Genomic DNA, 27,960 nt, shown 5'->3' with positions numbered 1-27,960 from the left:
AGAATGATAAAACACAGAAACGATTTAACACAATGCTACCAGCATCATTGGAATGAAATGCTGTAATATTTTTATTACCACTTCTTACCCGGTCATGATCACTAGACATTTCACTCAATTTCACGCAATCCTTTCAGTTCAAAGGAAATAGTTAGGCTTTTGTACAATATCTGAAAATAATTCATTAAAGTGTTAAAGTTATCAGCTTCTAAAAGAACACAAGTACCTTGAGAATAATAATAATAATAATAATAATAATAATAATAATAATAATAATAAAATGAGGAAATAATAAATCCTTATCCAGTGGATAAAGTGGTGCTGTTGTCCAATGAATTTATCCACTGGATACGAATTATCCGTCGGATAGCGCTATCCAGGCTTGGTACAACCGGGCCCTGATGTAGGTTGTTGCATTCAAGCGATTGAAAAAACGTAAGCCAAAAGCAGTGCTAATAGAAGCATTGTATCATAGTGTGCATTAAAATCGCCCATTTATTACAAAATTTTTTTACTCCCGTACGAATTATTTGCGATTGTTATTCGTACGAGAGTCGCTCCCGTACGTATTATTCATGTCAGATTGTTATTCGTACGGGAGTCATGGGGAGTCGCGGCGGTTCAGCGAATATTTACCAACATTTTTCACTCCCGTACGAATTATTCGAGATTGTTATTCGTACAGGAGTCGCGGTTCAGCGAATATTTTAATATGATAGTATTGTTTGGTTTATGGTAATGCAGACCATATCGGTCCTTTCAATGGATGTGAAGAGGCCTTAACCTCGTAGTCTCACGCGTAGTTCACATCCAGCGAAAGGGCCTGTGAACCATCTTATCAACTGTTGAACCATATTCTTCCATTAGGTTTCTTTTGAACTATTTTATTTTACATTTAGGTCTACGTTCACCAAAACATATAACATTTGGAATAACAAAAAAAGAAAAATTTGATGTTAATGAAATATTTCCTTTTGTTCTCTATATAGTTGGTATTGGAGTTGATCATTAGCTTCAAAAGTCCTTTCACTGGATGTCAACTTTATGCTACCAAAATAATTAACATATCCATAATTTGGTAAAGGGTAAAGAGGTAGGTCCAAAGATGGAAAGTTACGATCTGGTTTCTAAAAATAAATCAGAACAATGGAAAAAAGGGATTGGTCCCCGGCCCTGTGGTATCTTCACATTCGTCGCACCACAGGTAGTCCATACTTATGAATAGTAAAAAATAAGCGCACACTCTCAATATCTGTTTTTGAACAAACATAAAAATCACTACTCACGTTTCTGTTTTTACTTGAATAGCATTGATGCGAGGATACTGTACAGAATATCCATCCCTTTGGCCCAAAGACTTTCTTTTTACCGTTTGCGGTATGTTTCGGCTTGTTATAGTGGCAAGAACACAAAAGAGGAGTTTTCCAACGTCTTTTTTGATTCCTTGTTTCATTAAAAAAAGAGAAGAAAAGGGATGATAAGTGGAATAAATTCACAGATTCTCACAGAGTAACTCTTAAAGTATCAATCTCATAAAAGCCATAATTTTTCGATAATTTTTCGAAATAACTGCGTCAAAGCACTTTTTCTAGTAACTATTGTAATGGTTTCAAGTCGAAATACTAAAGTAAATTTTTTCTGGTTACGACACTCCAACTAGGAAAAGTGCGATCCAAGGAGTGAGTCCAGATTGGGATTTTCCGCAATTTTAGATTTTGAGGCAAAAAGTAACAAATTCTAAAAGAGCAAAAGAAATGGGGATCAATGGTGTAATTTGTTTTGTTTTGGTCGCCAAGGAAATAGATTTACGAGCATCTAAAGTTTGGACCCTCAAGCCACTTGCACGCCTATAAATACAACACACCCACCTTCCCAAGGTACTAGGTACTACAATTGGCCTTTCCGGGGCCAAAATTTCGCGCTTACTAGCTTTACCATGCAGATTAAAAGGGAATCCTTTCTCCGCTAAATCAGACCAAACATATACTAAAATCCAATGCGATATTCGTTTTAGCCGCGCCGCTGTGACTTTGATTCGCAGGAGTAGCGATAAAACGCTAAGGATAATCCAAACGCGGTTTCTATATGTGGTATATGAATCAATCGTAACATTTTGTTACATGTTATTGACGGCGCGCAATCGCAGAATCATACGATATCCCGTTAAACCAGGCTATTCTTGTACCTTTAAGATAACTAAACAGCACGTCCGTATCTAGGATAAATCCAGGCTTACATTCTATCCGTTCAGGCAAGCTGAAAAATCGAGCCCGGAGAAAAGAATTTGGCAGCCTGTTGTATCGGATAAAAAGGATGTCCACTACTGGATTAGTCTGTACCTTTACTTTTTTTAACATTCATGCAGGACCTACTCTTTATGCTTTTTGTATCCTTTAAGTAGTAAGATAAAAAGGAAGCATAAATTCCAAATGGCTTTAATAGTGAAGTATTCAAGGAACGCGGGAAAAGAGGTATATCACGGGCGATGAGTGACCACATAAAATACAGTAAATGTATGTAATTTGGGCTGTGAGGGGCCCCTGAAATGCACTCTATGCCCGGGATGTAGTCTTTTTCTCAAAACACATCATTCATTCATAAGCTAATCCTAATATTCCTTATTCATGCAGTTGGTTGTATCATGAAGGAATCGCACACGAAACCGAAGCCGATGATGATGGATTTCATTTAGTGCTTTCTATATAGGAATGTCTAAATGACCGGCAGCCGGCTTTGGTTTTTTGATTTTATCACGCAGCAATCGTACACTAAACAAAGATAAATGAGGATGGATTTCTATAGCCCGCGCCAAACTCATCATGGACGAAGCGACGAGCAACAAGTTTAAGACGAAGTTGGAAACATTTTATCTTTATCATAGACATCATAGACATTCAATTTTCCTTCGAAAATCATAACTGTCCATTTGAGCATTCAGGTTGTTTTCGCAAGCTTAGCTATCTCGTACTCCTTCACACTCCTCGAGCTTCACTACAAAGATGCCCTCTCCTGTCAATGAAATCCTGCTGAAATATAATGTAAGAAGGCAATTTCTAATAGGCTTACTTTGGTGTCCTTTTGAGTGTTGTGATCTTTGTAAAACTAGCTACTCCGCACTCATTCTTACGAAATATTTGGTGGTGAATATGAGTTATAAATTATAAGTTTATAACTACTACTATAAGGACTTGATTATTCTATACCTTGACGTTTTTACTGTCACACAGAATTACTCTTTATGACCTTTGAATATTCTTTGAGTTTTGGGAATTTGAAAAGTGCCTTTAAGTAGTTTTTCATAGTGAAAGATTCAGGATACGGATGAGGACTACATCACGGGCGGAGAGACATAGAGGTAAAATAAAGTAATTAAATGTATGTAATTTCTGCTGTGAGGGGGCTGTAAGATGCACTGTACGCCCGTTTTATAGCTTTTTTTCAAAACACATCATTTAATCACAAGCCAAGCGCTGTTATTATTTATCCTTCCAGTTTGTTGTATCACAAAGCTATCGTACACTAAATCGAGGCTAATGGGGATGGGTTTGTAACCACCAACCTCATCATTACGAAGCGACGAACAACAAGTTTAAGACAAAGTTAGCAGACACTTTCCCTCGATAATAGACATTTATGTCTGAAGTTAAATCGATAATAAAAGCTTAAAAATATATCCGCATTTTGAAAAATAGGTTGTAACCTTGACCATATTTAAGAGTATCCTTTTTTTCAAATGACCGTATTTATGGGTATCCTTGACCATATTTAAGGATGGTGGGTACAGTTCGCGACCCATTTTTATTTGAATGAAACTGTGTCAGTTATTTAGAGTACCCAAGGGGCTATCTAAAAACGTGAAAAAATTTGGGGGTCCCCACACATCCAAGCGAGATAATTGTCATTTAAAGACCCGATGACGTGAGCGCATTTTGAAGCACTTCAAAAAATCACATATCCCTTGTGTTTGGCTTAAGTACATCGAAGTTTTGCCTAAAATAATCTTAAACATAAATATTTTTTATATTAATAAAAAGATTTGAAGTTGCAAAGATGAAAGTACATTTTTTATCTGCTTTTGTGCAAAAGTAGGTAAAATTTCAATTTTGGACAAAAACACAAAATCAAAAAAGTAACCACCCAAAACTATTTTTATTTTTGAAATAGCACATTCAAAATTATCTTAAGTGTTTACAAAACATACCAAGCAAATAAAAAATTGGGGTCGCCATGCGTTTTTTGTAGTTATAATTTTTTGAATATCAGATTTCAAGCTTTTTTCAAGCGATGGTTACAAATTTCCTCCACCCCTCCCCTGAGAGACGTGGTTTAGCATTGCATTGTGGGATGGTAAACATGGCGGACTACTACAAGAACTACTGGATCAAGAATACGGTCACTAAATGTACTAGAGAATGCAATAAGAAAACCTTGTAGGGATAACTGAGAATTGAATAAAGCCCCAAGAGTTTCATAGAAGAAACTAAGTGGTTTATAGTAGGTGAAATTTCAGTTTAAAACTCCGAATTCGCATTGAATGTAAAACAAACTACCACAAGAGTCCAAACTTTTTTTCGTCGATCAACTCATGAAGTTTAAGTGCCTCTTTACATTCACTACACCCACTTTTTAACTGCTACATCAGGTAATCTAACTCAATAATTCGCTCTCCTTCAATAATATTTTGTGTTTGTTTTCAAGTTTTTCTCTCTTGATCTTTTTCGTCTAGTTTTTGTCGGTTCACCGGTACTCTATTTCCGACAAATCTACCATCTAGTCGTCGTTTTCTCCTTTTCACAACTTTTATTTTTACAGTACTATTTAACTATCCCATATAGACACACACGAAGAAATTGCTATTAAAAAAATGATGACAACAATGATCACGCATTTATTTCGTTTTGTTGTTGTTGATATTTTTGAAAACATTAAAGTTCCTGTGGACTACGTAATGTGCGCAGTAAAAGTGCGCGCTGACAACTGTACCCACCATCCTTAAGAGTATGCTTTTTTCAAATGACCGTATTTAAGAGTATCCTTGACCATATTTAAGAATATTCTTTTTTAAAATGATCATATTTAAGGGTATCCTTGACAATATTAGTAGATATGAAATGAGGGTTCTGCGCCATCCGGAGCCCGGAGCCGGCGGAGCCAGGCTACCACCCCTCCCCCACGATTTTCCGGAGCCGGTGGAGCCAGGCCCCAGACCACCCCACTCCTCCCCCTCAATTGTTACTGACTGCAAAAATGAATTTAGGAACAAAAGAGAGGGGGCTTCTTTTCTAAGATTCTTGTTGAATAACCATTTTTAGCGGTTCTACGCCATGAGGAGCGAGGAGCCGGCGGAGCCAGGCTACCACCCCACCCCCACAATTTTCCGGAGCCGGTGTAGCCAGGTCCCAGGCCACCCCACTCCTTCCCCACGATTGTTACCGATTGCTTAAGAATGAATTTAGGAACAAATGAGAGGGGGATTCTTTTCTAAAATTCCTTGTGTACTCGCCATTTTGATGGATTGATACTTATCGACCGCTATATATTGTTTTGGAAATATATAAATTCATAATTTCATTCAGTTCGCATGGCGTTGATCTACTGTTGAGTGTTTATTGCAATTTATTGCATTTTTTATTTTAATTTTTACAACGATGCGGCGGTACACGTAGTAGCGATGAAACGCATCAGTTAACTCTACAAGAATTAAGAATAGGCCGACTTTTTTTATTTACTTATTTTTCCCTTCTTCAGAATGACAAAAACCCCAACCAGGGAATTGTGAGAAATGTATTACATGAACATAATATTAAAGAGCTCTTATTCAAGTAAGATTTGAAGAAGAAAAAATTGTTTTGAATTGAAGAGGCTGTGAACTACTTTCAGAACAAGGTTTTGATTGCATCACCTTTCTTGGGTTGACAAGGTTAATCCCATCTGTCAAATGTTATTTGTTTAAACAGCGGGAAATAAAAGTTCCTCTAATGCCCCTTGGTTTCATTCTTAATATCGATTGTTTTTAATGATGACGGTTTTTTTAAAGTGCCCCTGGTGCCCCTAGTGCCCCTGTGAGCAGCGCATGAGTAAAATGAGCAGGGCAGGAGCAAAAATGAGCAGCGCATGAGTAAAATGAGCAGAACAAGAGGACATCTCTTAGCGGTCGATAAGTATCAACCCATCAAAATGGCGAGTACACAAGGATTTTAGAAAAGAATCCCCCTCTCATTTGTTCCTAAATTCATTCTTAAGCAATCGGTAACAATCGTGGGGGAGGAGTGGGGTGGCCTGGGACCTGGCTACACCGGCTCCGGAAAATTGTGGGGGTGGGGGGGGGGGGGGGGTAGCCTGGCTCCGCCGGCTCCTCGCTCATCATGGCGTAGAACCGCTAAAAATGGTTATTCAACAAGAATCTTAGAAAAGAAGCCCCCTCTCTTTTGTTCCTAAATTCATTTTTGCAGTCAGTAACAATTGAGGGGGAGGAGTGGGGTGGTCTGGGGCCTGGCTCCACCGGCTCCGGAAAATCGTGGGGGAGGGGTGGTAGCCTGGCTCCGTCGGCTCTGGGCTCCGGATGGCGTAGAACCGCAAGGATTTTAGAAACGAGACCATAACTCATTCGTTCCTGAATTCATTTTTGTAGTCAGTACAAATTTTTGGGGAGGACTGGGCTGGTCTGGGGCCATATTTGACCATATTTAGGAGTATCCTTTTTTCAAATGACTGGATTTAAGGGTATCCTTGACCATATTTAAGAGTATCGTTTTTTCAAATGACCGTATTTAAGGGTATCCTTGACCATATTTAAGAGTATCCTTTTTTCAAATGACCGTATTTAAGGGTATCCTTTACCACATTTAAGAGTATCCTTTTCAGTTTCAAATGACTGCATTTAAGGGTATCCTTCAGCATATTGAAGAGTATCCTTTTTTTCAAATGACCGTATTTAAGGGTATCCTTTACTATATTTAAGAGTATCCTTTTTTCAAATGACCGTATTTAAGGGTATCCTTTACTATATTTAAGACTATCGTTTTTTCAAATGACCGTATTTAAGGGTATCCTTTACTATATTTGAGAGTATCCTTTTTTCAAATGACCGTATTTAAGGGTATTCTTGACCATATTTAAGAGTATCCTTTTTTTCAAATGACCGTATTTAAGGGTATCCTTTACTATATTTAAGAGTATCCTTTTTTCAAATGACTGTATTTAAGGGTATTCTTGACCATATTTAAGAGTATCCTTTTTTTCAAATGACCGTATTTAAGGGTATCCTTGACCATATTTAAGAGTATCCTTTTTTCAAATGACCATATTTAGGAGTATCCTTTTTTTCAAATGACCGTATTTAATTTATCCTTGGCCATATTCGAGAGTACCCTTTTTTGAAATGACCACTGATAATTATCCGGGATTATAAAAGTCGTATTTCAAAATTGATTAATATAAAATTGACCCTGTTAGTAGTATAGGGAATGGGGGTTCCAGCGCAATCTCAACACGGGCAAGACCCGTGTCAAAAATCCACCTACGGAAACAACCCACTCCAAGTGTGGTTGGGGGCAACAGCGCAAATATGTTAGTCTATATATGGAGTGCGAAGATTGTAAAGAGTTTGTTTATGATTTCTGTGTAAAGTGCTTGAAACCCAAGTTTGTACCTACTAAACCAAATAAGTATATTTGTTGTGGTAAGAAAATGCAAATAGAAGACGACACGTCAGCACAGTGTTACGAGTGCGGTAAAAATATTCGTAATGCCGTGCCTTGTGCTACCAGGGAACAATATTATTCCAACGGAGGTCGTAAGAAGACGCCATACAAAAGAATAAAATACTTTAGGGACTGGATGAGTCATATCCAAGGTTATCGACCGGTATATTTAGACAACGAAGTAAAGAAGAAAATCATAGACCATTTAGAAGAGCCAACCCCACAAAGTCTACGGAAGACATTGAAAAAATTAAAACTAGGGAAATATTACAAAGCTATTCCCTATCTTTTGTCTGAAATTACCGGTAAGTCTATTCCCGAGGTTTCTGATATGACAAAAGCCGAGTGGATGTTTTGTCGGCTGGATAAGGATATTCCTTATTACCCTGACGTAATTTACGAAATATTTTACAAGATAGACCCCAACCACCCCCTGTTAGGATGGATTCCAAGGCGACTGACGTAATAATATGACAGCTGCGAGGCGGGGTTTTACTTTCACGTGGCGGAAGTGGCGTGCCTAGGAAGAACAATGAGTTGTTCACGTGTAAAACAATAGACAACATTCCGATCATGCCCCTTCGCCTTAACAACCAGCAAGTTTGAAAGTAGACTCGATATTCACTTTTAAAATCGCTGGTTGTTAAGGCGCTCAGGAATGTGCCGACGTCAATGATAGCTTCAGACATTCGATTACGCATATGACCCAGACAGCCGGCGTTCAATATGTAAATAGAATCCTGTCTTGCTTTTTTCAAAGCAGATGTTTACTGAGCAAGCTTTCTTTGAAGCTCTTCTTTTGCCTCCTGGTAGATCTTTTTGCGAGATTCCTCGGAAAGATCTCTTACGACTGTTTTTTTATTCCTTATGTCCGTCTTTAATTTCTCGTACTTTTCCTCTTCAGCTAAGATAAGCGAGAATTCTACGTCGTCTATCTTTCTGTCACGCAAAGCCTTTGAGACAAGGTCAGTGATAGTATTTACTTTAGCCCTTGACAGAGCTATTGTCGTGTCATGCTTGGATATTTTGCTTGACAACTGTTTCATAATACCCGTAGCAAAAGCCGAAATAATACCACAGGCTGCCCCAACGCCGGCCAAAGGAACTCCAACGATTATTCCCGGTCCAGTAAGCGAGGTAGCAACGCCGGAGCCCGTTAACACAACAGATATGGACCCCAAAGTTATCGAAATCTTATGTAGCGTACTCCGGGCTCTGACGTATTTCTTCCTGACCTCCTCATAGTGTTTTGTCTGCCCTTCCAAGTAAGCGAGGATTAGATTTGCCTTATTCAAGCGGAAGTTCTCGGCATTCAATTCATTGGGTTTTGTAGGTAAATCAGGATAGAGTGGAGGTGCTGATGGTATGACATCCATTATATATACTAATGTACGACGCTTTTGGGAATGATATACAGGAGCAGCCACATCACGACAACCGGGATTACTGGAACTGGAGGGCCTTCAGGAAGATGTTTCCACATGCGGATGCTAGTAAGTTCGAAAGAAGACCCGATGGTATTTACTATAACGGCTCCAGAATGTACAGTAATGAGGATTTGAAACCTACGCTGGTTAATCAGATAGACGATCAACTGAAGAATTCTGGTTATGTTGAACATAAGCCTAAGCCAACATATGTTGAACATAAGCCCGTGCAAGGTTGGTCAAAGGAATTATTGCTGGGTACCAGTACTTATCCGATACCCGCAGTTTCATTTGATAAACACCCAAGCTTGGACCTAACGCTGAACATGCGGATCTCTAACAAGCATTCCTTTCCGTTAAAGGTGCGAGATATCTTCAAAAACGTGCCCATTAATCATACCACCGCTAAGGAATCTCATGAATGGTTAAGTGGTCCTAACATGCGTTATTGGCCGCAGCAGCTGAACTTTGCGGTTTGGTGTGCCACTAGCGGCTGTGGGGTAAGTGCAAACTTGATGAAGAATTCAATATTCATGTTTCACTTCCACTTCACGGTTAGAAGAATACTACATGAAATGGGTGTTATTGCGCTGCCGGGAGATGCTGCGTTTTATCCTAGAGATAACAAATACGACGTTCCAGCCTATGACAGGCTTTGTAAGGAGTTTGGAGTTGTGGGAAAAGACTTTAGATGCACTACCGGTGCTAACAATGGCTTGGAGCATATTTGGGCTTATTGGGGGATTGGTGGACATGTGCTAAGTGATAAGGAAGTTCATGCGCTGCAGTTGCGATGGGACACGGGATATCACAAAGAAACTCACGACAGTAGCACCTTCTTTGAACCAAATACCAAAACCACTAAGGAAGTCAGAGACGGACCTCTGTTCAAAGATGAGGGCGGTAAGTATGCAGGGGCCAATCCACTGATTATTAAGATTACCAACGACGAGCAAACGAAGCAATACTTTAATTTCATACCCCCAGAAGGTAAAGGACTAACCAAAGCCGGCCTTGCCCGTTTGAACCGCAGCATAGAAGCTTACGTGTATTCCATCCTTGGAGCTCAGGTAAACACCCGATCCAGCATAGTGGGAAATACGGGCGCCGCAGAAGAAACGCGAGCCGAAGCTTTGATCTTATTCGAAAGTTCGATTTTGGAGGGCGACATTAGCAAGGGCGTACAGCGTTACCAACTAGCTATACAAAATTCTAAGGCCCGACTGGACTACGCAGTAGCCCCGGGTTGTTGGTTAATGCCTAGTAATTTATCTATAAATACTGGTTCTGTAGTAGGATACAACAACAAACTTCAACGAGCTACTAAGGATATGAAGTTTGGGGTGAATGACGTGAACTCTGACACTCTTAGGAACATTCCCCATTTCGTGGAGAAGCCAAAGAAGGAGCACGAAACGAAGCTACCCACAGTTAAGAAACCATCAAAGAAGGTCCTACCTGCGATACCTGAGGAATATGACCATAACTTATTAAAAGCCGGTCTAGCAGCTGCAAGCATTGGTCTGAGCTATTATATATGGCGATGAACAACCCCTACGTAGCTGGAGTAGATTGTGTTTATACGACTTACACAGGCGAGAAAAAATACACCCAAGCATCTTGGGTTGATGTCACGGGCATGTCCGTGGATCTGAACTACTCAGGAAAGAAGCTGATAATATGCAGTATTTGCATTGGTACGGCGAGTGATGCAAACGTAGGATTTCGTTTCTGCGACGACAATGGAGTATTACAGCCCATGCGCGCGAAGACAAACAACAGAGAGCCTACACATTTCTCGGTAGAGCCGCCCGACACCAGCACCGAAAATCTCTCGGTTTGGACTTTTCACATGGTTGCTGATTGCCATGGGAAGGTAAAGTTGCAAATACGCGTAGATGACACGGCGTCGGCGTGCATAAATAGCATAGAAGATCAAAGAGATCGACCTTATAATCACGCGACCATCAGCACTCTTACAGTGTTAAGCCTGTGAGAATCTGTGATTCTTAAATTATATGAATCCGCATTTAAGTGAAACGCATTACGTTCACTACTTAGACGTAAAGGAGTACGCAAGGCATGAGTGGTTTGATATGGGAATGTGGGTTGAAGTTGGAGGTCCTGCGTTAGTCATTTGCACCATTAGCATTAACACGGGAATGAGCGCGAATGTGGGGTTTAGGCTTGTCGATGAGAATGACGAGCCTTTGCCCTCCTATCGAACTTCCCCGAACAGCAGAAGAGCGACCCACTTTTCGATGGAGCCAAACAAATTTAGCGGAGAAGATCTGACGCCGGTCACGTTTCATATGGTAATTAATTGTAAATATGCTAAGTTACAAATATTTCCTGATGACGGTAGCAACGATGGGTCGACGCCGGGCAGCGCAAGGATAAACAGCATTGGCGTGGGTAGCAATATTATCGATGCGGTTTGGAGTCATAAACCCATTTCCACTATGAGCGTGCTGCCGCTAGCCCCAAATTATCAGGGCGGCGCAAATACTATCTTTCATCATCCTCAATCAAGGACGCGGAAAGAGCGCAGCAATTCTAAGGACAGGAAATCCAAGGTCCCTTCATCGACCTAGCTTCTTCAGGAGTACCACCCCAATAGCGACAACCAAGATCCAAATGTTATTCCCCACGAACTTCAACAGTTCTCCGCCAGCCCTAAGTGCCAAGGAAACAACCGAACCCAGCAGCCCAGGAAGACCGGCTGCCATCTTTTTTCCCAAGTCCGTTAGTCCATTGCCTAATTTCTTTACACCCGCGCCTGTAGCCTTAAGCGCGGATAGGATAACTCCTACTACGCTTGAAATAGCGGCCGCAAACGCCAGCGGAACGCCATACTTCAAAAGGGCTCTTTTTACCTTTTCCTTGGTGGTAAGCCCCAGCTCTTTTTCCAGGTTTTCCTTTTGAGCCCGCAATTCCGCAAGGCGTATTTCAAGGGCCTCCACTTCCTTTTGAGCTGCTTCCCTTTCTTCCTCGGTACGAGTTTGGTCCTCGATTACTTCTTGCTGTCGCTCTATTTGCCCCTCCAGGTCTTCGATAGCCTGATCTCTTTGCCGGATTTGTTCTTCCTTAGCGTTAATTTCGGCAACCAACTGCCGCCGTTCCTCCAAAGAGCCGGCTATGGTGATATGTAGGTTTTTAGCTTCCTCTTTTGTCAGGTCTAACTCCTGTAAGGTGAGGTCGAAAGCCCTTTGGGCTTGGTCTCTATCGCGTAGGGCATTGTCTCTTTGTCCTCTAATTTCTATTATTCTTTGGGTTTTGTCATCAACTTCTCTCTTTTGAGCATCGAGAAGTAGTCGGTTTTGCCTCATGTATTCTGCCTCCCTTTCTTCCAACGTTTCTTGTAGCCCCTCGACGCGTTTTTCTAGCGCAACCCGTTCATTTAGGGTTTCCAACCTTTCTAACGCACTCCGGGTAGCCACTTGGAAGCCCCTTAATCTTGCCACGTTAACCTTGACCGAGCCATTTTCGTCAAAGAGGATTTGTGGTTTGGTCCAGCGGTTTTTGTCGGGATATCTCATGTCTTGGACGCTTATGAGGACTTTGTTTCCGCGTTCTGTGAGCCTTACGTCGTCGACCTCGAAGTGGGAATAGCGCATTCGTAGCTCTTGCGTTGCCCACTCTACGGTTTCCCGCGCGGTTGCTCCCTGCTCACCCATGTTTCGAAGTTCTATGTACTCAGGAGGGGACTCACCGGGGTTCTTTTCGTGCCACATGCGATTCAAGGCTGCCTTGAAGCTTTTCCACCTACTACCGTACGTGTTTTCTAGAGCCATGTCGTAGATTAGGGGGTCGGTTTCCGCGCCTTTAGTCCATGCGTCGTATTCTTCGTCGTTAATGTCTACTTGACCTTCTTCGGTAAGGGGATCAAAATCACCTTCTACTTCCATTATATATGATAAGCTCAAAGTTAAACCCCAACGTATTACCTAAGCAGGTTGGCGGACTGAAAGCAGAACGCACCTTTCACCGGGTCACCTTTACCCCCAGCAGCGCTAAACCTGGAGAAACGCTGTACGTAGGCGTGCCCCGCCTAACGGATAACCTAGTCTTAGTTCCTGGCACCTTGGCTTTAAGGTTCGACCTAGCGGTACAGTCAAGCCCCACAGATGAAAGGATTATCGTTAACAACCTTGGTCGCAACATCGTTTCAAAGATGCGAGTAAAGTTCGCCGGGGAATCCCTCTTAGACTTAAACAACTATGACCTGTACACCACCTACAAAGATCTGTGGCTGACTGCATTCGAAAGGGCACAAAAAATAGAGCAGGGTATCGGTAGCGCAATATTACGTAAGGTTAGGACTCCCACCAAGACACAACCTACCGATTCTGGCGACGCAACTGACGTGGCAGATGCAAAGGCCATCAAGACAGCCTATGGTACTAAATACGTAATACCATTGGACTTTGAGGCTATTACCAGCCACGGGGTTTATTATCCTAGACAGTTGAGTGAGTTGCAGTTTGAAGTGACCTTAGCCAACATGGCTAACATCATTGGCGGGTTAAGCACTGCGTTGTCGGGAAGTATTCATCCATACGCCATTACCAACCTGGAATTGCAGTATGAAACCATACACTCCGAAGATCTAGCACGTAGCGCTGGCATGGAATACAGTGCTGGAAAGGCTTTCTTGTACGACCACGCGGTAATGTACAAAACCTTTAGTTTCCTGGATAAGACAGACGCGGTAATTACTCAGAGCATTAATTTACCACGTCGTAGTCTTACGGGGCTGATGTTGGTATTTATTAAGCCTTATGAAGCCGGTAAGCGCGACTCTGAAGCCTTTCATAACCCCGGCATCACCAACGTCGGGATTAGCATCAATGGAGTTCCAAATAAGGTGTATTCGCAGGGAATGAAGCCCTCAGACATCTACAGGGAAATAAAAAGAAAGTTTGGGGATCAAGTTGCACCCGGTGAGTTCTTTACCAATAAGTATGCACTGTGGATTGACATGCGAACCACCAACGACGAGGATTTACATGGGCAGGGATTGCGTCTGGTAAATACCCAGGACGGCATTACCCTGGAAATCAAGCGTGACTTAAACGCTAGCGCAGGCGACTCAGACAAGATCAACGCATACATCTTCGTGGTGTCTGACGCCCAGTTGAGCGTAGAAATGAATCAGCTAAAGAGCGTTGCGTATTGATTCGCGCGCTGCGCTCCCTCATCCAAGAAAGGATAAAATATCCCTTACGTATATAATGCTTCGCGTATTCGAAAACAACAACACCAAACTGCAATGCATAGTGCAAGGCAATAAACTTTATTTCAAAGCAAAGTCCGTGGCTGATGCCCTGGGTTACGTAAATTCCAGAAAAGCGGCGTCTGATCACGTCTCAGAGGAAAACAAGGTAACTTTGAGGTCTATAAAGAGTGTAAATCTGACTGACACCCTTAATGCGCAACCACATTCCGTTTACATCACTGAAATGGGTCTTTATGAGTTAATATTCGGATCTGAAAAGTCCGTAGCTAAGGAGTTCAGAAAATGGGTGTTAGGTGACGTTCTCCCTACCCTCAGGAAAACAGGTAAGTATGAAATAGAGCGGCGCTTTGACGGTCCTAACAAGTTGGTATTCAAAATAGAAAATGAATTTGACCTGCATAAGAAGGTCGTAAACTACATACGTCGATTCCACCCTATCCTACTGCTCGCACCAGGTCTTGGAGAACTACAGGACTCAGCTAGCAAAAGGATAGTATGTTGGCAGAAAGGGTATCAGGCGGGGCAACCCGACATCTTAGTCCTTAATGCACATAAAAAACATAATGGGTTATGCCTGGAGTTGAAGACACCTAAGGGTAACGGCGTATTATCACCTAAACAAGAGGCGTTACTCGCACAATACGAGGCAAATGGTTACCTAACCATGGTGTGCAACGATTACGACCTTATATGCAGGGAGATCGACTATTACGCGGAAGGTATTCGTGTACCTTGTCCTTGGTGTGTTAAGGCTTTTAAGACGCAGGAGGCGTTAAGGACTCACCAAAGAATATTTCATAGATATAATGATAGTTGAACAGACACACTGGCGTGAATTAGTTCAAGGCATCACATACAAAATAAAAAATTACGTCGTTTTCGAAGACATCAGCCGCTTAAGGTTGGTCCTCGAACACGAAGGTAAAGAGTGCACGCTATGGGCACCGGACTGCGTGCGGTACGTCATTCAAGGCGAAGAGTACACACACATACGCAGTCATGGTAAGGTTAACGGTCGATGGAAGTTTGACGTTGAAAGGAAGGTAGATGCTAATCCTCTTTGTGATTAGAAGTCATCCTCATGAGCGGTTAAGTATTGGTCTGCTACGGCGGACCTCATTTTTTCTGTCGTGTGGTAAACGGATGCGGTAATTAAGACACCACCTATGAACGCTGCGATTTGAGGTATCATATATCTTTCTCATTTTCTTGGCGTTGGCGATCCAAGACGCCTCCCGCAAACAACTGTCGTAGAGGCAACACCAACCGCAAAGGCGGCGTAGAATAGCACCGCGGAACTCATTAGATATTTTCTTTTTCCCAAGCCTTTCGTACCACCAGGTAATGGTCTAAAGGACGTGGTCCGTCGTATAGACAGCACCAAATATGTTGTCCACTCCGTTGACAGCCGCAGCGATCGCAAATAGCCTCCCAGTGTTCCCTGTCCTCCCATTTAACGCCCTCAACATCGTCAAAGCCTACGAAGGTTTGGTCAATTTCCTTCTTAAGCTTTGTCAGCACCCGGGAGGTTTCAAGGGGGCAACAGCGTTCGGCTATGTCACCGTGAGTTTCGCAGGCAATACCTTCGAGGTGGTAACGGCGGCAGCGGTACTTATGCCAGTTCTCTTCAAAGAAGGGCTCATCACAGCGGCGGCAGCAGTTCTTAAGACAGACCCTGTTGTCGCGGTGATATTGTAAGGCTTGGAGGGTGGACAGCTCTCGACCGCAGTCACCGCAAAGGGTGCTTACGGTCTTTTGACAAACCTTTTTGGAAAGATGGTATTGCAGTCGCTGCTTACTGCTGAAAGATTTATTACATTGCATGCACTCCATTATACATACCTTATTTTTTATTGTTATTTTGTTAAACCCTGCAAGAGGGTTTTAGGATAGGGTCTATTATTTCTTATTGTTTCGTTAAATGCCTGCGAGAAGGTCTTAACAAATTAACAATAATTATTAAGACTCTTTTGAAACCTCTTATCTTACTTTAACAAATTAACAATAAATAAGAAGACCTTATTTGAAACCACCTTGCAGATCCTCTTTGTAGGTGTCAGCTAAGGTTCGCTGTGCTTTAGGATCTGCGGGACACCAATGCCCAACAAAGGATCCTTCGGGGAATACCTTATTACAATGAAGGCAGGTGTATTTTTTACACGGTTTGGGTATCGGTGTTTTGGGAGGGATTATGCAGTCGGCAGGTAGTTCACACGTAATACAGTCCATATATCTATGGAGGGTATCGTATGAAATCCTTGATGGACTCCTTAGCCCAGCCCGCCATTGTCAAAAGCGCGCCAAACCGTTCTGCACGCTTCAGACCACACATTTCATCGTACAATTCCTGTACGCGCTCTTTTAACCGGTCTATCTCTTCCCTTTGCATTTCTATGGTGTCTTTTTTGTCCTTTGCGTCGGCGGTAATCCTTCTTACTGCGTCCACTGGGTCCATTGTATATATAATGGATCCGAATCATATTCCCTGTAATGCTCTGATAGTAGGACCCACCGGCTGCGGAAAGACCCAGTTCGTGGTAGAGCAGCTATTAGGACCCTTTAGATACCGCTTTGACTACATAGTGCTATTATGCCCCACCTACGTGAACAACCGCACCTGGACGGGCATAGGAGTGAAAGACGACGACTTCTTTGTAGATATCTTAGACCCTAACGAGTTATCTGGGCATCTTAAGTTCTGGCACAAGCAATTCCCTAAAGATACGCAGACTTTACTCATACTGGATGACATTGCCTGTGGGGACGACGTAAAAAAGCGCACCTCCGAATTAGTGAAGCTCGCTTTCAGCGGCAGACACGACAATATCAGCGTTTGGTTGCTTTCCCAGCAGCTTACCAGTGTCTCTAAACCCTTTAGGGAAAACATAGGCTCTCTCGTAGTATTTTATACTCCGAGCCGGAGTGACCTGGAAACCATCTTAAGCGACTACGGTGGTGAGATAAGCAAGGAACAGTTGCATGAATACATGCGGTATTTAAAGACGCACCAACATTCCAAAATGATTTTCTCTTTGAGGTTTCCTTATGACGTTAATGTATATGGAGATTGAGCAGCTCTTAGATGAAGTCCCCACGCAGTTAGACGAAAGTAACCTCAAGGAACAACTCAACATCCTTGTGTCTTCTGGGAAGTGTAAAGAAATGATAGGTAAGGAACTTACCCATGAGCAAGTTAACAAGTTGTCGGAAGAGGAGGTTAAGAAGTTCCATAAGAGGTACGAGGCTGCCCTTGCAAGTAAGACCACAGACGCCGTCGCAGACTCCGCTATCCGACTTGCAACTAAATTGCTTGGACTTGCACTGCCTATAGACGACGTGGAGCAACTGCGGAAGGACATAAGCGATGACTATGTCATCGCCCAAGAACTTAAGATAACCTGCGGCTGGTTGTCTTTGAAGTGCGGTAAGTTAATGGCAGTCGCCTCTGCGGCACTTCACGTAGCTCAGCACGTCGACTTGAAGGAACTTACGGCCTCTTGGAAGGACTTCAAGAAGAACAGAGACGTTGAAAAGGTCTTCCAGGCAGCACTTACTGAGGTACCTGATCAAGTCGCCTCAAGTACCTAGTCAAGTCGTTGTCAAGTCACCTCAAGTACTTAGTCAAGTCGTTGTCAAGTCACCTCAAGTACTTAGTCAAGTCGTTGTCAAGTCATTGCCAAGTCATTGTCAAGTCGTCATCAAGTTACTTGTCAAGTCCTTCAAGTCCCTTAATATAAGATGAGTGACACCGAAGAACAACCAGAAAAGGCTCCCGTAGAAGATACCAAGATTACCAAGGCTAAATCTCCGGGCAGAGTCGCTGCCGGAAAGAAGCTCGCGGAGATGAACAGGAAGAACAAAGCCAAAAAAGAAGAAAAGGTGGAGGAAGAGGAATCCTTTATCAATCCTGGGTACGTCATTGGCGCGTTAGGAGTCGCTATAGCAGCAGGCAGCCTCTACTTACAATGGCGGGCTACGAAGCCAAAAGTAAAGTGGGAGGCCGCAACATATCACGCACCTGTGGAGGTTAGAAAAAGTAAGATCCCTGAAATGGAATAACCTTCTCGCTTTGTAATATAATGTCGACCGCGTTGTTGAAAACTGTTGAAGAGGCAGCTATCATTACTTCCATCGTTGCGGGTATTGGTTGGGTAGGTAAGAAAGTGCTCAAAGAAGACTTTACTGAAGACCCAAGCAAGAGCTTCGCTAACTTTGCTAAGATGACCGCTGCCGTAGGCGGGGCTATCATGGTAAAGGATTACCTACGGAAGGAAAAGTACCTGCCTACGACGTAATATATAATGGCTGGCTTAGTCGCAGGTGGAGTCATTGCAGCTTTAGCATTTACAGGGGCTAATTATGGTGGTCAATATTTGGATAGATTAGTTAGAGGTGATCGCAGCGGAAATTTGGCCGCCGAAAGAAAGAGACACGACTTAGCGCTGGAGAAATATCAAAGGGACGTTGCAGCTTGGAATGAAAAAAGACAAGCTTACAGGGATTGGTTGGACAAGAACTACCAAGACAAGATGCAGGCAGACAAGAACTTCGAAAACACAGACTACGCCTTCAAACTTTATGCGCAAGCACACCCCGCGGCATTAACGGGGTTAAGAAAGCCTCAGTTCAAGAATTACTACCAGCCTTCTAAGAAACAAAAAGATAGTGAGTTGGTATTCGTGGGAGTCGCAGGGCTGGCAGGAGGCGTGGCCTTGGCGTATCTGCTCTAACGAAGGGGACTTGTCCCCTGTAATATATGATCGTCTTTTTGGAAAGCGACAAGAATGACTTTACCACGTATTTGAATCCTCCCATCAAAGCCTGTAAGGTTCGGTTGGTTAGTTGCTCTTTGTACAATTCTTGGTATAATTTAATTAATGGCTTTGTCATCGGAACTTCCGGCGCCAAACCAAAAATACCAGATTCCCATTACACCCCAATAACACTGGCTAAGGAGCTAGCGAAGCATGGATACACTCTTACCACAGGATTGCCCCATGAAATGACATTCAAGAAAAATAATGGGAGCGCCAATCTAAAGGACAGTTCATTGGTAGAACTCCTGGGCCTTACTAGTACCACGATAAATAGCGGCAGTACATATGATGTGAAATGGAAAGTCGCATCCTCTTATGAAGTCTATTGCGACTTGGTCCATAGTTACAACAATGGAGAAAAGTCTTCTCTTATGTCCAAGTTTCTGCCCCAAGGTAATCCATTTGACCCAGTAGAATACACTCCCATTTCTTTGAGCTATGACTTATCTAATTTGGTAGAAAGCATAAACATCACCATTAAAGTGGACGGAAAGACGGTGGATTTTAACGGACGTAAGATCAATCTTGTTTTGGAATTCATATAATGGGCCGCGTAGAGGACAAACTTAAAAGGATTTACTATGGGCCGGAAGGCTATTGGAGAGGAGCGTCAGCTATCAAGAAACTCGCGACCGCGGCCAGGGTATCAGACGAAACGGCTAAGAACTGGTTGAAAAAACAAACCCTCTGGCAGGTTTATCTTCCCGTGCCTAAGTACATTCCCAGGCCCAGCTTCACCGTAAATACCCCCAATGAAGTTCATCAGGCGGATTTGCTTTTCTTGCCGCACGATAAGGTGAGAAAGAAGACCTATAGGTACGCTTTGACCGTAGTCGATATCGCAAGCAGATACAAGGACGCCGAACCTATAACCAGCAAGGATTCTGGGGAAGTCGCAGAAGCCCTAGGTAGGGTTTATAAGCGCGTCTTGAAATGGCCTAAGCTGCTGCAAGTGGATGCGGGGACGGAGTTTATGGGCGTGGTTACCAAGACCCTGAAAGACCACGACACTAAGATTAGAAGAGCTAAAGCAGAGTACCACAGGGGTCAAAGCATTGTCGAAAGATTCAATAAGACCCTGGCCGAGCGTCTCTTTGGATACCAGTATTGGAAAGAGCTGGAAGATCCCTCCAAACGCAATAGGGAATGGACTCAGAGGCTCCCCCAGGTCGTCGCAGCTTCGAACAACGAGGCGGCCAGGGCTACGGGAATGAAACCCAGGGATGCCATAAAAAAGAAACACGTGGAACACAAGTCCTTCATCAGAAGTTCGAGGGCGGTCTTCCCCCATGAAAAGAAATTAGGTAATGTCACGGTTCGATATCTCTATGAGCCGGGTGAATTAGAAGGAGGATCCAAAAGAGCTACGGATCCTAATTGGTCTTTGGAAACTTACCAGATCCGAAGTGCGATAGCTAAGAAGGGTCAGCCCATCTTGTATTATCTTCATGATGGTCCCACGCGTGGGTTCGTCAAAGAAGAACTGCTTATCGTGTGATGTCCGAATGCTATCGTATGCACTCCGTCATCACACATCCATCGCTTACCGTCAAATGCAGACAGTGACACCTTCTCCTGCGTGACGTTATGTATCTGATGACCATAGCTGCGCAGGCTGTTCATCTTATGCCGCTGTTCCTTGCGTGTTCGTAATACGTTGAGGTAGGACTCGTGCGTAATGTCCTTCTTAACCACATACTTTTTTACGCCTTTAGCTTTCTTTTCTACGCCGTCTAACTTTAGCACGCTGTACATCTTTGGTTTCAGACCCACGTATTCCACGATGGGTTTTCCTAACATTTCGTCTTTCATCTTCCCAATTACCTTCTTATTCTTCGCAGAGTAAAGGAAGTGCTCCTTCGGGTAACCGCTGGTGTCGTACTCGTCTATGTCGGGGAGGCAGTCTTTGTAAACGTCTTCCGTTTGCACTTCTAGAATTAGGGAGTCGGTGTCTGTGTACAGGAGGCGACAGCGGTCTCCGTACTTTGGCTTAAGCTTATCGTAGTAGAACTCGTACATAAGCAGCTTCGATAGATCCAGCACCGTAAAGCCTGTGTAAACGGGCTTGTTTAGTAAGAGGTTTGCCTTTTTCATGTGAATCACGTAGAAGTTCAGCATTTCTACGTATCTAACGAAGCCTGGCTGTGACACGTATGCTTCTGCTTCCTCTTTGGTGCTGACTATTTTTACGCTTACGCGCTTGCGGATGTTCTCCATTGTCTTTCCGAACACGCTGTTGTTCATCAGTTTGAAGAGATTTTTCTCGAAGTCATTTTTCGCTGCGGTACGCTTTTGCGTGTTAAAGTCAATGTAGGGGCGCATCCAGGGTTCCTGCGTGAATTTTAGGACTCTGTGGATCTTCTCTACGCGCATTCCGTGTCGCACGTAGAACTGCAGGTTGCGGTAATGTACCACATACTTCTTCTTATCCATCAGGTTCATAGTTAGTTTCCTGTACGGTTTGTAACCAGGGCACATTTGCTTTTGCAGCGGACTTAGCTGCTTAAATGGTATCTCTATCGCTTCTGGTGCTAAGGGGAACTCATTGTGTTCGTCGTGCAGGCGCTCTGGGTACTCCAGATCCACTTCTAAGACGTAACCCTTGTCTTCCTCCTTTCCTACCTGCATGTAGAAGTCTATCGGCTTCACTGGATCCCATTCGAAGTCTCTCACAGGTAGGTACTGTGACATTGCCCAACCATAAAGGTTATTCGCATCCAGGTAGTAAATGTATGTGGTTGGTTTCTCTGGGTCGTGCTCTACTAAGGGGTTGTTTGCGCGGGCGTAACGTCGGCTGGGTCCGCATACGCCGCCACGAATACCGTCTTCCATAAACCGATACATGTCGTACTCCGTTAGGAGATCCAACTGCGCATTTGTCTTCTTTAACAAAGCACTCCAGCTGAGCCCAGGAGCCGTGTAGAAATTAGCGGGATCCAATCCGTAATATTCCATAGCCATCTTTCTGAAGCTTTGGAAAACATCTGCGAGCAGCACTACGTCAGACCTTAGGTAGATGTCGTGGTAGTCACCCATGTTCTCACAGGAGTACTTTTCCCACACGTCTAACGCATGCTGGTACTCCTCATCCTTTATACCAGACTCGTTTAGGGTGCTGTAGAAGCGATCTTTGGGTGGTAGGGGTTCTTTGAATCGATCCCAGGAGTCCATGTATTCGTATGGGTAGACTCCTTTCCTTTCCGCGCCGTATTGACTGGAAATGGGAAAGTTGGTGTTATACTTTACGAGGTTTGCTAAGGAGTCCGCCATAAACTGCTGCGAATCTAAGAACTTTAGCTTACCCACAGTTACGGACATGTAGCGCTCTTTGTTATTGGGTATGCATTTGACGTCGGAGCCGTCTGTTCCTTGTAGTAGCAAATGGGAGTCGTAACCGCGGAGGTTGTGAAAGAACACCGGAATCTCCATGTCTGGATTTACTTCGAAGTTTATATTGCATTTCCAATGAGCCGCTCCTCTGTATTTACCCGTGATGTGGCAGTGATCCCTAACCTTATCCACATAGAAATCCTCAACAAATGCTTTGTGACAGTGAATGCAGTGCGTGGAGGGCTTTCCCGGCTTCTCACCTTTCTTAGCATACTTCCCGCATTTAAAATGAGCTTCTCCTAGATACTTTCCATCTTCATCCCACGCTTTCTTGGCTCGTCTTCCAAACTGAAGAAGCGTATGTTGACAAATGTGGCATTTTTTTGCCTTGTTAAAAGCCTCCTGGTTCTCTTTGGTAAATTCCATCTTCTTTGGACGTCTTAATTGTTCTCTAATCTCCCCCTCCTCTTCTCGCAATGCTTCTAGAAACTCATTAGCTGCGTTCTTACCTCGGTAAATCACAGGAGGGTTTGCTTTACCGTCTGATCTGACTACTATGTAACCAAAGGAGCAGATCTCGTGTAATCCTACCTTATTCGTGGCGCCACGTTTCTGCTCTTCCTTAGTTATCAACGCTTCGAAGTCTGCATATATCACGTAAGGCACTTGCATCTGCTTTTGATGGTCTGCGTATGAAAGCTCTTTGTTGGTGGGCATCTGGATCCGTTGCGCCACTTCTTCGACTCCGCGGCAGATCTCATCGTGTTTCTTTAGGGTATTTAAGGATGTAAATGACAGCAAGCAGCAGTCACAGAAGTACTTTTTGCCTTTGTGCTTAGTATGTCTGTAGAATAGTCTGCTAATGTGTTTAACCCATGAGTAGTGTCCGCCGTGGTAGAATAAATGTACGCGCTCTCCTTTACTTTTTGACAGAACTAACGGTACTATCGTCTGCTCTCTGACTCCGTAAACGTTAATTGCTAGATCGTTTATTTCCTCAAATATGGGGATGTCTATCAACTGCATGGGAAATTCCACACCATCCCACTCTAAATCATCTGTGGGATACTTACTTGTCCTACAGGGATCCTTCTCTGCTGGATACAGTGCAGACCTGATTGCCCACATAAAGCATCGATTGTCTTCATTCTTCACGTTTACAATAGCCTTCTTCCTTTCTACCCACGTTGGTAGCGGTACGTAACTCCCCCCTCGTATGGGTACGTACCTGGCCATACTTATCTCTATTCCTTCAACCTCCTCTACTGTCCAACCCGATCCTTCTTTCGTGTAGTTAGACAGCGACTCCATTATTGCTTCTAAGGCTTCACTGAGTGACCTATCCAGATTCGTGGATTCTAATATCACTAACGACTTTGATCGCAACATTGCTGTCGTCATTACCTCGTCTTTTGACAAACTTACTTCTACCATTATGCTCGCTTTCAGGGCTCCTAATTCTTCTATACCTTTTCGGAGAGTCCTTTTAACCTTCCTTTCTGACTGACGCCAAAACTGTCTAACGTCAATCTCACCGTTACCGGGTATTGACACCGTGCTGAAGTTGCTTTGGGATTCCATCTATATAATAGGAAATATTTTATACCTAATACCAAGCACTTTTTAAGTCGTCGTAGTCGTACTCACAGTCCAGACAATGCCAAAACAATTTAACCTTAGTCTCAAACTTCTTACCACATCCACAATCATAACTGCTCATACACTTCGTCTTCATTTTCAAATGCTTTTTCAAATCCGCTTCTTTCTTAAAAGTTCTCTTACAATCTTCGCACTCCATATATAGACTAACATATTTGCGCTGTTGCCCCCAACCACACTTGGAGTGGGTTGTTTCCGTAGGTGGATTTTTGACACGGGTCTTGCCCGTGTTGAGATTGCGCTGGAACCCCCATTCCCTATACTACTCCTGTTTAAGTTATTTTGATGGTAATGTTAGACTCTCTACCATGTTTTGGAGATTTTATTTTTTAACTTTTCACCATCCCACACTTCACCCAAGAAAAGTCTGATCCAAGGAATCAATCCAGACTCTGATTTTCCATAATTTAGCCATAAAATGTTAGCCATAAGACTGACAAATTCTAAAAAGAACAAATGAAATAGGTATCAATTGCGTAATCTGCTTTGTTTTGGTCGTAAAGGAAATGGATTCAATAGCATCACACGTATCGACCCAAAAGCCTCTTGTTCGCCTTTGGCGATATCAGCATTTTGTAAAATATTGTGTAACAACAAAAAGACTAAAATGAGTCTGTTTGGAGCTCATTCTTCATTGAACGCCTTCAACAAAGATCTTTTCATATGCTTTAAGTAGTTTTTCATAGTGAAAGATTCAGGATACCGATAAGGACTAAATCACGGTCGGAGAGACATAGAGGTAAAATACAGTAAATGTATGTAAATGTGAGAGGCCTGTGAAATGCACTCTACTATTGAGTTTGTTTGGTGCTCATTCTTGATTGAATGCCTTCAACAGCTAAACCTAAGTAGAGCGGAATGGAACGTTAATTCAATAGCCCCTCTGGATATCAGCCAGGTAGCTGAATGGGCCACCCTGTTTAAATAAAGTCTTTGATTGATTTGATTGATTGAATGGCCATGAATACAGTTGGAGATCCCGATCCGCTAGTAAATTTATATTTTCAGTTAAAATATTTATTCGCGGTATAAATTAAACTTATCTTTTTTGATGGGGATTTTATGGAGAATAACGAAGCGTCAGTCAGCACATTTCTGTAAAAAAAATATTATGATGTTATGATGTTATGTTTATTATTATGACATATAAGTCCATCGCTACTCCTCCTCATCCACTTCTATAATGGCACGCATGAAATGCGGCTTTTATGACAGTGACGCAACTAAAATCACGAACGAAAATGCGTGCGCGTTATTTCGATCGCTATGAAAATAAAGTACGACATATAATCTCAGGATCAACTGCAAATTACTCTAAGCGTACGGTTCACATGAGGTATGTTCCTAGTTCAGATGAGGGATACTCCTAAATCAGGTAAGGGATACTCTTAGTTCAAGTAAAGGATCCTATAGTTCTATTTCGGAATATTTGGTCCTCTTCTCTTCTTTGCTGTGCTATGGTACGAATTAGTCTGTACCTAGTTTAGTACGGGCTTAATTAGTTCTATCAGCACAAACAAGCTCAAAAGTCGCGCGCGGAGAAAAGAATATTTTAGCTTGTTGTATCTGACTGAAATCGAGTCCAGGACTGGATAAACCGTCCCTTAAGTTTTTCACATTCACACAGAATGTCCTTTTTATTATTTTTTCAAACTACAAGTGTTAGGAATTCAGAAAATGGAAACTAGTTGGATTTCAAAGCGAAGGCCAAGATACATGGGATGAGTACTACATCCCGGGCGGAGAGACAGAAAGGTAAAATACAGTAAATGTATGTAAATTGGGCTGTAAGGGGCCCGTGAAAAGCACTCTACGCCCGTGTTATAGTTTTTACCATAAAACATACCATTCATCACAAGCCAAGCCCTGCTATTCTTTATCTTTCCTGTTTGTTGTATCACGAAGCAATCGGAGACGAACCCGAGGCTAATGAGGATGGATTTCTAACCGCTAAACTAAGGGACTGCGCAATAATTATCGGGGTGGGGGTTCTAAAATTAATAGGGGGGGCAAAAGTTAAATTGGAGTGTAGGGTAGGGGGGGGGGAGGAGGGGGGTTAGAAGCTAATAGCTTAAATATGGAGGGGGTCATAAGTCAATTTGGGATTTTGTTTACTATAATAGGAAAGATGCATAGAACTGAATGTACTATTTAAAATAAACATTCATTGCTATATTTTTACTGTATAAAGAACATAACTTGTCACAGGTGCAACCTCAAAACCATATGTATTGAAATAATGTATACACTGAGTATCCTTTGTAACAAAAACAGTACAAAAAACAGTAACTAACAAGTCACAACTTTCCATACAGTACTGCGGTAGAGCGAGGGTATTTAACCCGTGAAATGAAAATTATTAGTCAACGTGTGATAGTCAAATAGACACAAAAGAAAACGATGGAATTAAGGTCTACTTGAAATTTTAAAAAAGCACAGTATATTTATGGAACATATATATCTTTAATTTTTTAACTCATTATTGACTACCTGCTGTGACAGACAACTACTTTATAAATGCCCGTGTATTAGCAAACAAACTATAACGTTTTTACGCATACATACCGTTTAATTCGTTTGTTTCCTCACCCAAAAGAATCGGCAGTTCTAAAGCCCACAAACTATCACTATTAATGGCGTAGTTTTCGATCTTTCCTGGCACTTTTGAAAGCCGGTAGAGCTTTAAGTGAAAATTCACAAGACCGTGCGTTGTTGCCTGCTCCTTGTGGCCAAGAAATTCGCCTAAATGCTGTTTTAATTGTGGCACAGAGGATTGTAGAGCAAAGTCAATGGGTACTCGACTTCGGTGACGCCGCTCGAGCGGAGCTTCCTCGTCCTTCCTATAATAGCTAACAAGAACTTTAACGATACCACTATTCATACTGGCCAAAGCGTCCACTGAGCAAATCGACGGAAAGTGATCAAAGGTCAACTCAACTCTTTTACATCAACAATAAATACGTAACTGAGTATCAACTAACACAAGGCGATATGATGGTGAATGGCCTCAAATAGCTTTTGAATTAAAAAGAATAAACAGTTATCAGTTATCCCGTCGATCCCATCAGCTAAAAAAGTACGGTATTCTCAGTTAACAGTTATTTTTTTAGCCGTTTCACAGTGAACAGTTAACCCGACTTTCATAGTCGGTATTTCGAACATGAATGCTTTATTAAGCCACTAAGCTTTATTATTCGTACGGCAGTCAATTTTATTCTTTAGTTTTTTCAACTATGTTTAAAAAAGTTGTTCGAATCTTTACCACCCTATCCTCGTTTAGAAAAAGCAAGCCAATAGCTTTGCAAACTCGGAAACTTAAGTACGGACAGTTACCAAATAAGTGCCGAATAATTCGATGATCACTACTAGCAGACTATAAACTTACACACGGCTTCAAAACAAGAATTCTGTGACCAGCATAAAAGACCAGAAAACATTACCCAAACTTGCATGGACAATGACTTATGTATCACTTATTATTTCTTAACAAACATAGGGATAGTTGAGTTCAAGCTTTTTAAATTACCAAAAATTCGACTGCCGTAATCAAAGATAGCTTATAAGTCTGCGCATGTTTGGCCGTACCAACGGTTACTCCGTTTCTATCTCAGTAGCTTTTCTACGGTAAAGGCAAACTTTGTAGCACAGATACTGGCTTCAGACAAATCTCCTGTTCTCCAAGAGGCTTAAAAATGCATTTAGACTTGAAATTATAATAATAATTTACTGAAGTGTTCTTTCTAAGTGGCTTTTCTGAGGCAAATTACGAACTTTGCTCGGTAGCA

General features: G+C 42.5%; 2 protein-coding genes across 2 annotated transcripts; one reads left to right on the top strand and one right to left on the bottom strand.

Moving 5' to 3' along the window:
- Nucleotides 1-23: 23 nt before the first annotated feature.
- LOC116287045 (uncharacterized) lies at nucleotides 24-27,868 on the bottom strand. Its single transcript, XM_089034805.1, has 3 exons — nucleotides 26,741-27,868; nucleotides 1,287-1,443; nucleotides 24-170 (listed from the first exon to the last, which is right to left on the bottom strand). The coding sequence occupies exons 1-3, from the start codon at nucleotides 27,054-27,056 to the stop codon at nucleotides 152-154; spliced, it is 492 nt and encodes a 163-aa protein (XP_088890931.1). The 5' UTR covers nucleotides 27,057-27,868; the 3' UTR covers nucleotides 24-151.
- Nucleotides 7,951-10,679, top strand: LOC148913665 (uncharacterized). The gene is made up of 2 exons (XM_089034797.1): nucleotides 7,951-8,668; nucleotides 9,121-10,679. Exon 2 carries the CDS (start codon nucleotides 9,175-9,177, stop codon nucleotides 10,675-10,677), a length of 1,503 nt encoding a protein of 500 aa, XP_088890923.1. The 5' UTR covers nucleotides 7,951-8,668; nucleotides 9,121-9,174; the 3' UTR covers nucleotides 10,678-10,679.
- Nucleotides 27,869-27,960: the final 92 nt, after the last annotated feature.

Source organism: Actinia tenebrosa, unplaced genomic scaffold, assembly GCF_029948245.1.
Source record: "Actinia tenebrosa isolate PJP-AT-01 unplaced genomic scaffold, QUT_ActTen_1.0 PGA_scaffold0__85_contigs__length_37466705, whole genome shotgun sequence".
NCBI lineage: Eukaryota > Metazoa > Cnidaria > Anthozoa > Actiniaria > Actiniidae > Actinia > Actinia tenebrosa.
The sequence above is the reverse complement of the archived record's forward strand: the minus strand, read 5'-3'. Positions and strand labels throughout refer to the sequence as shown.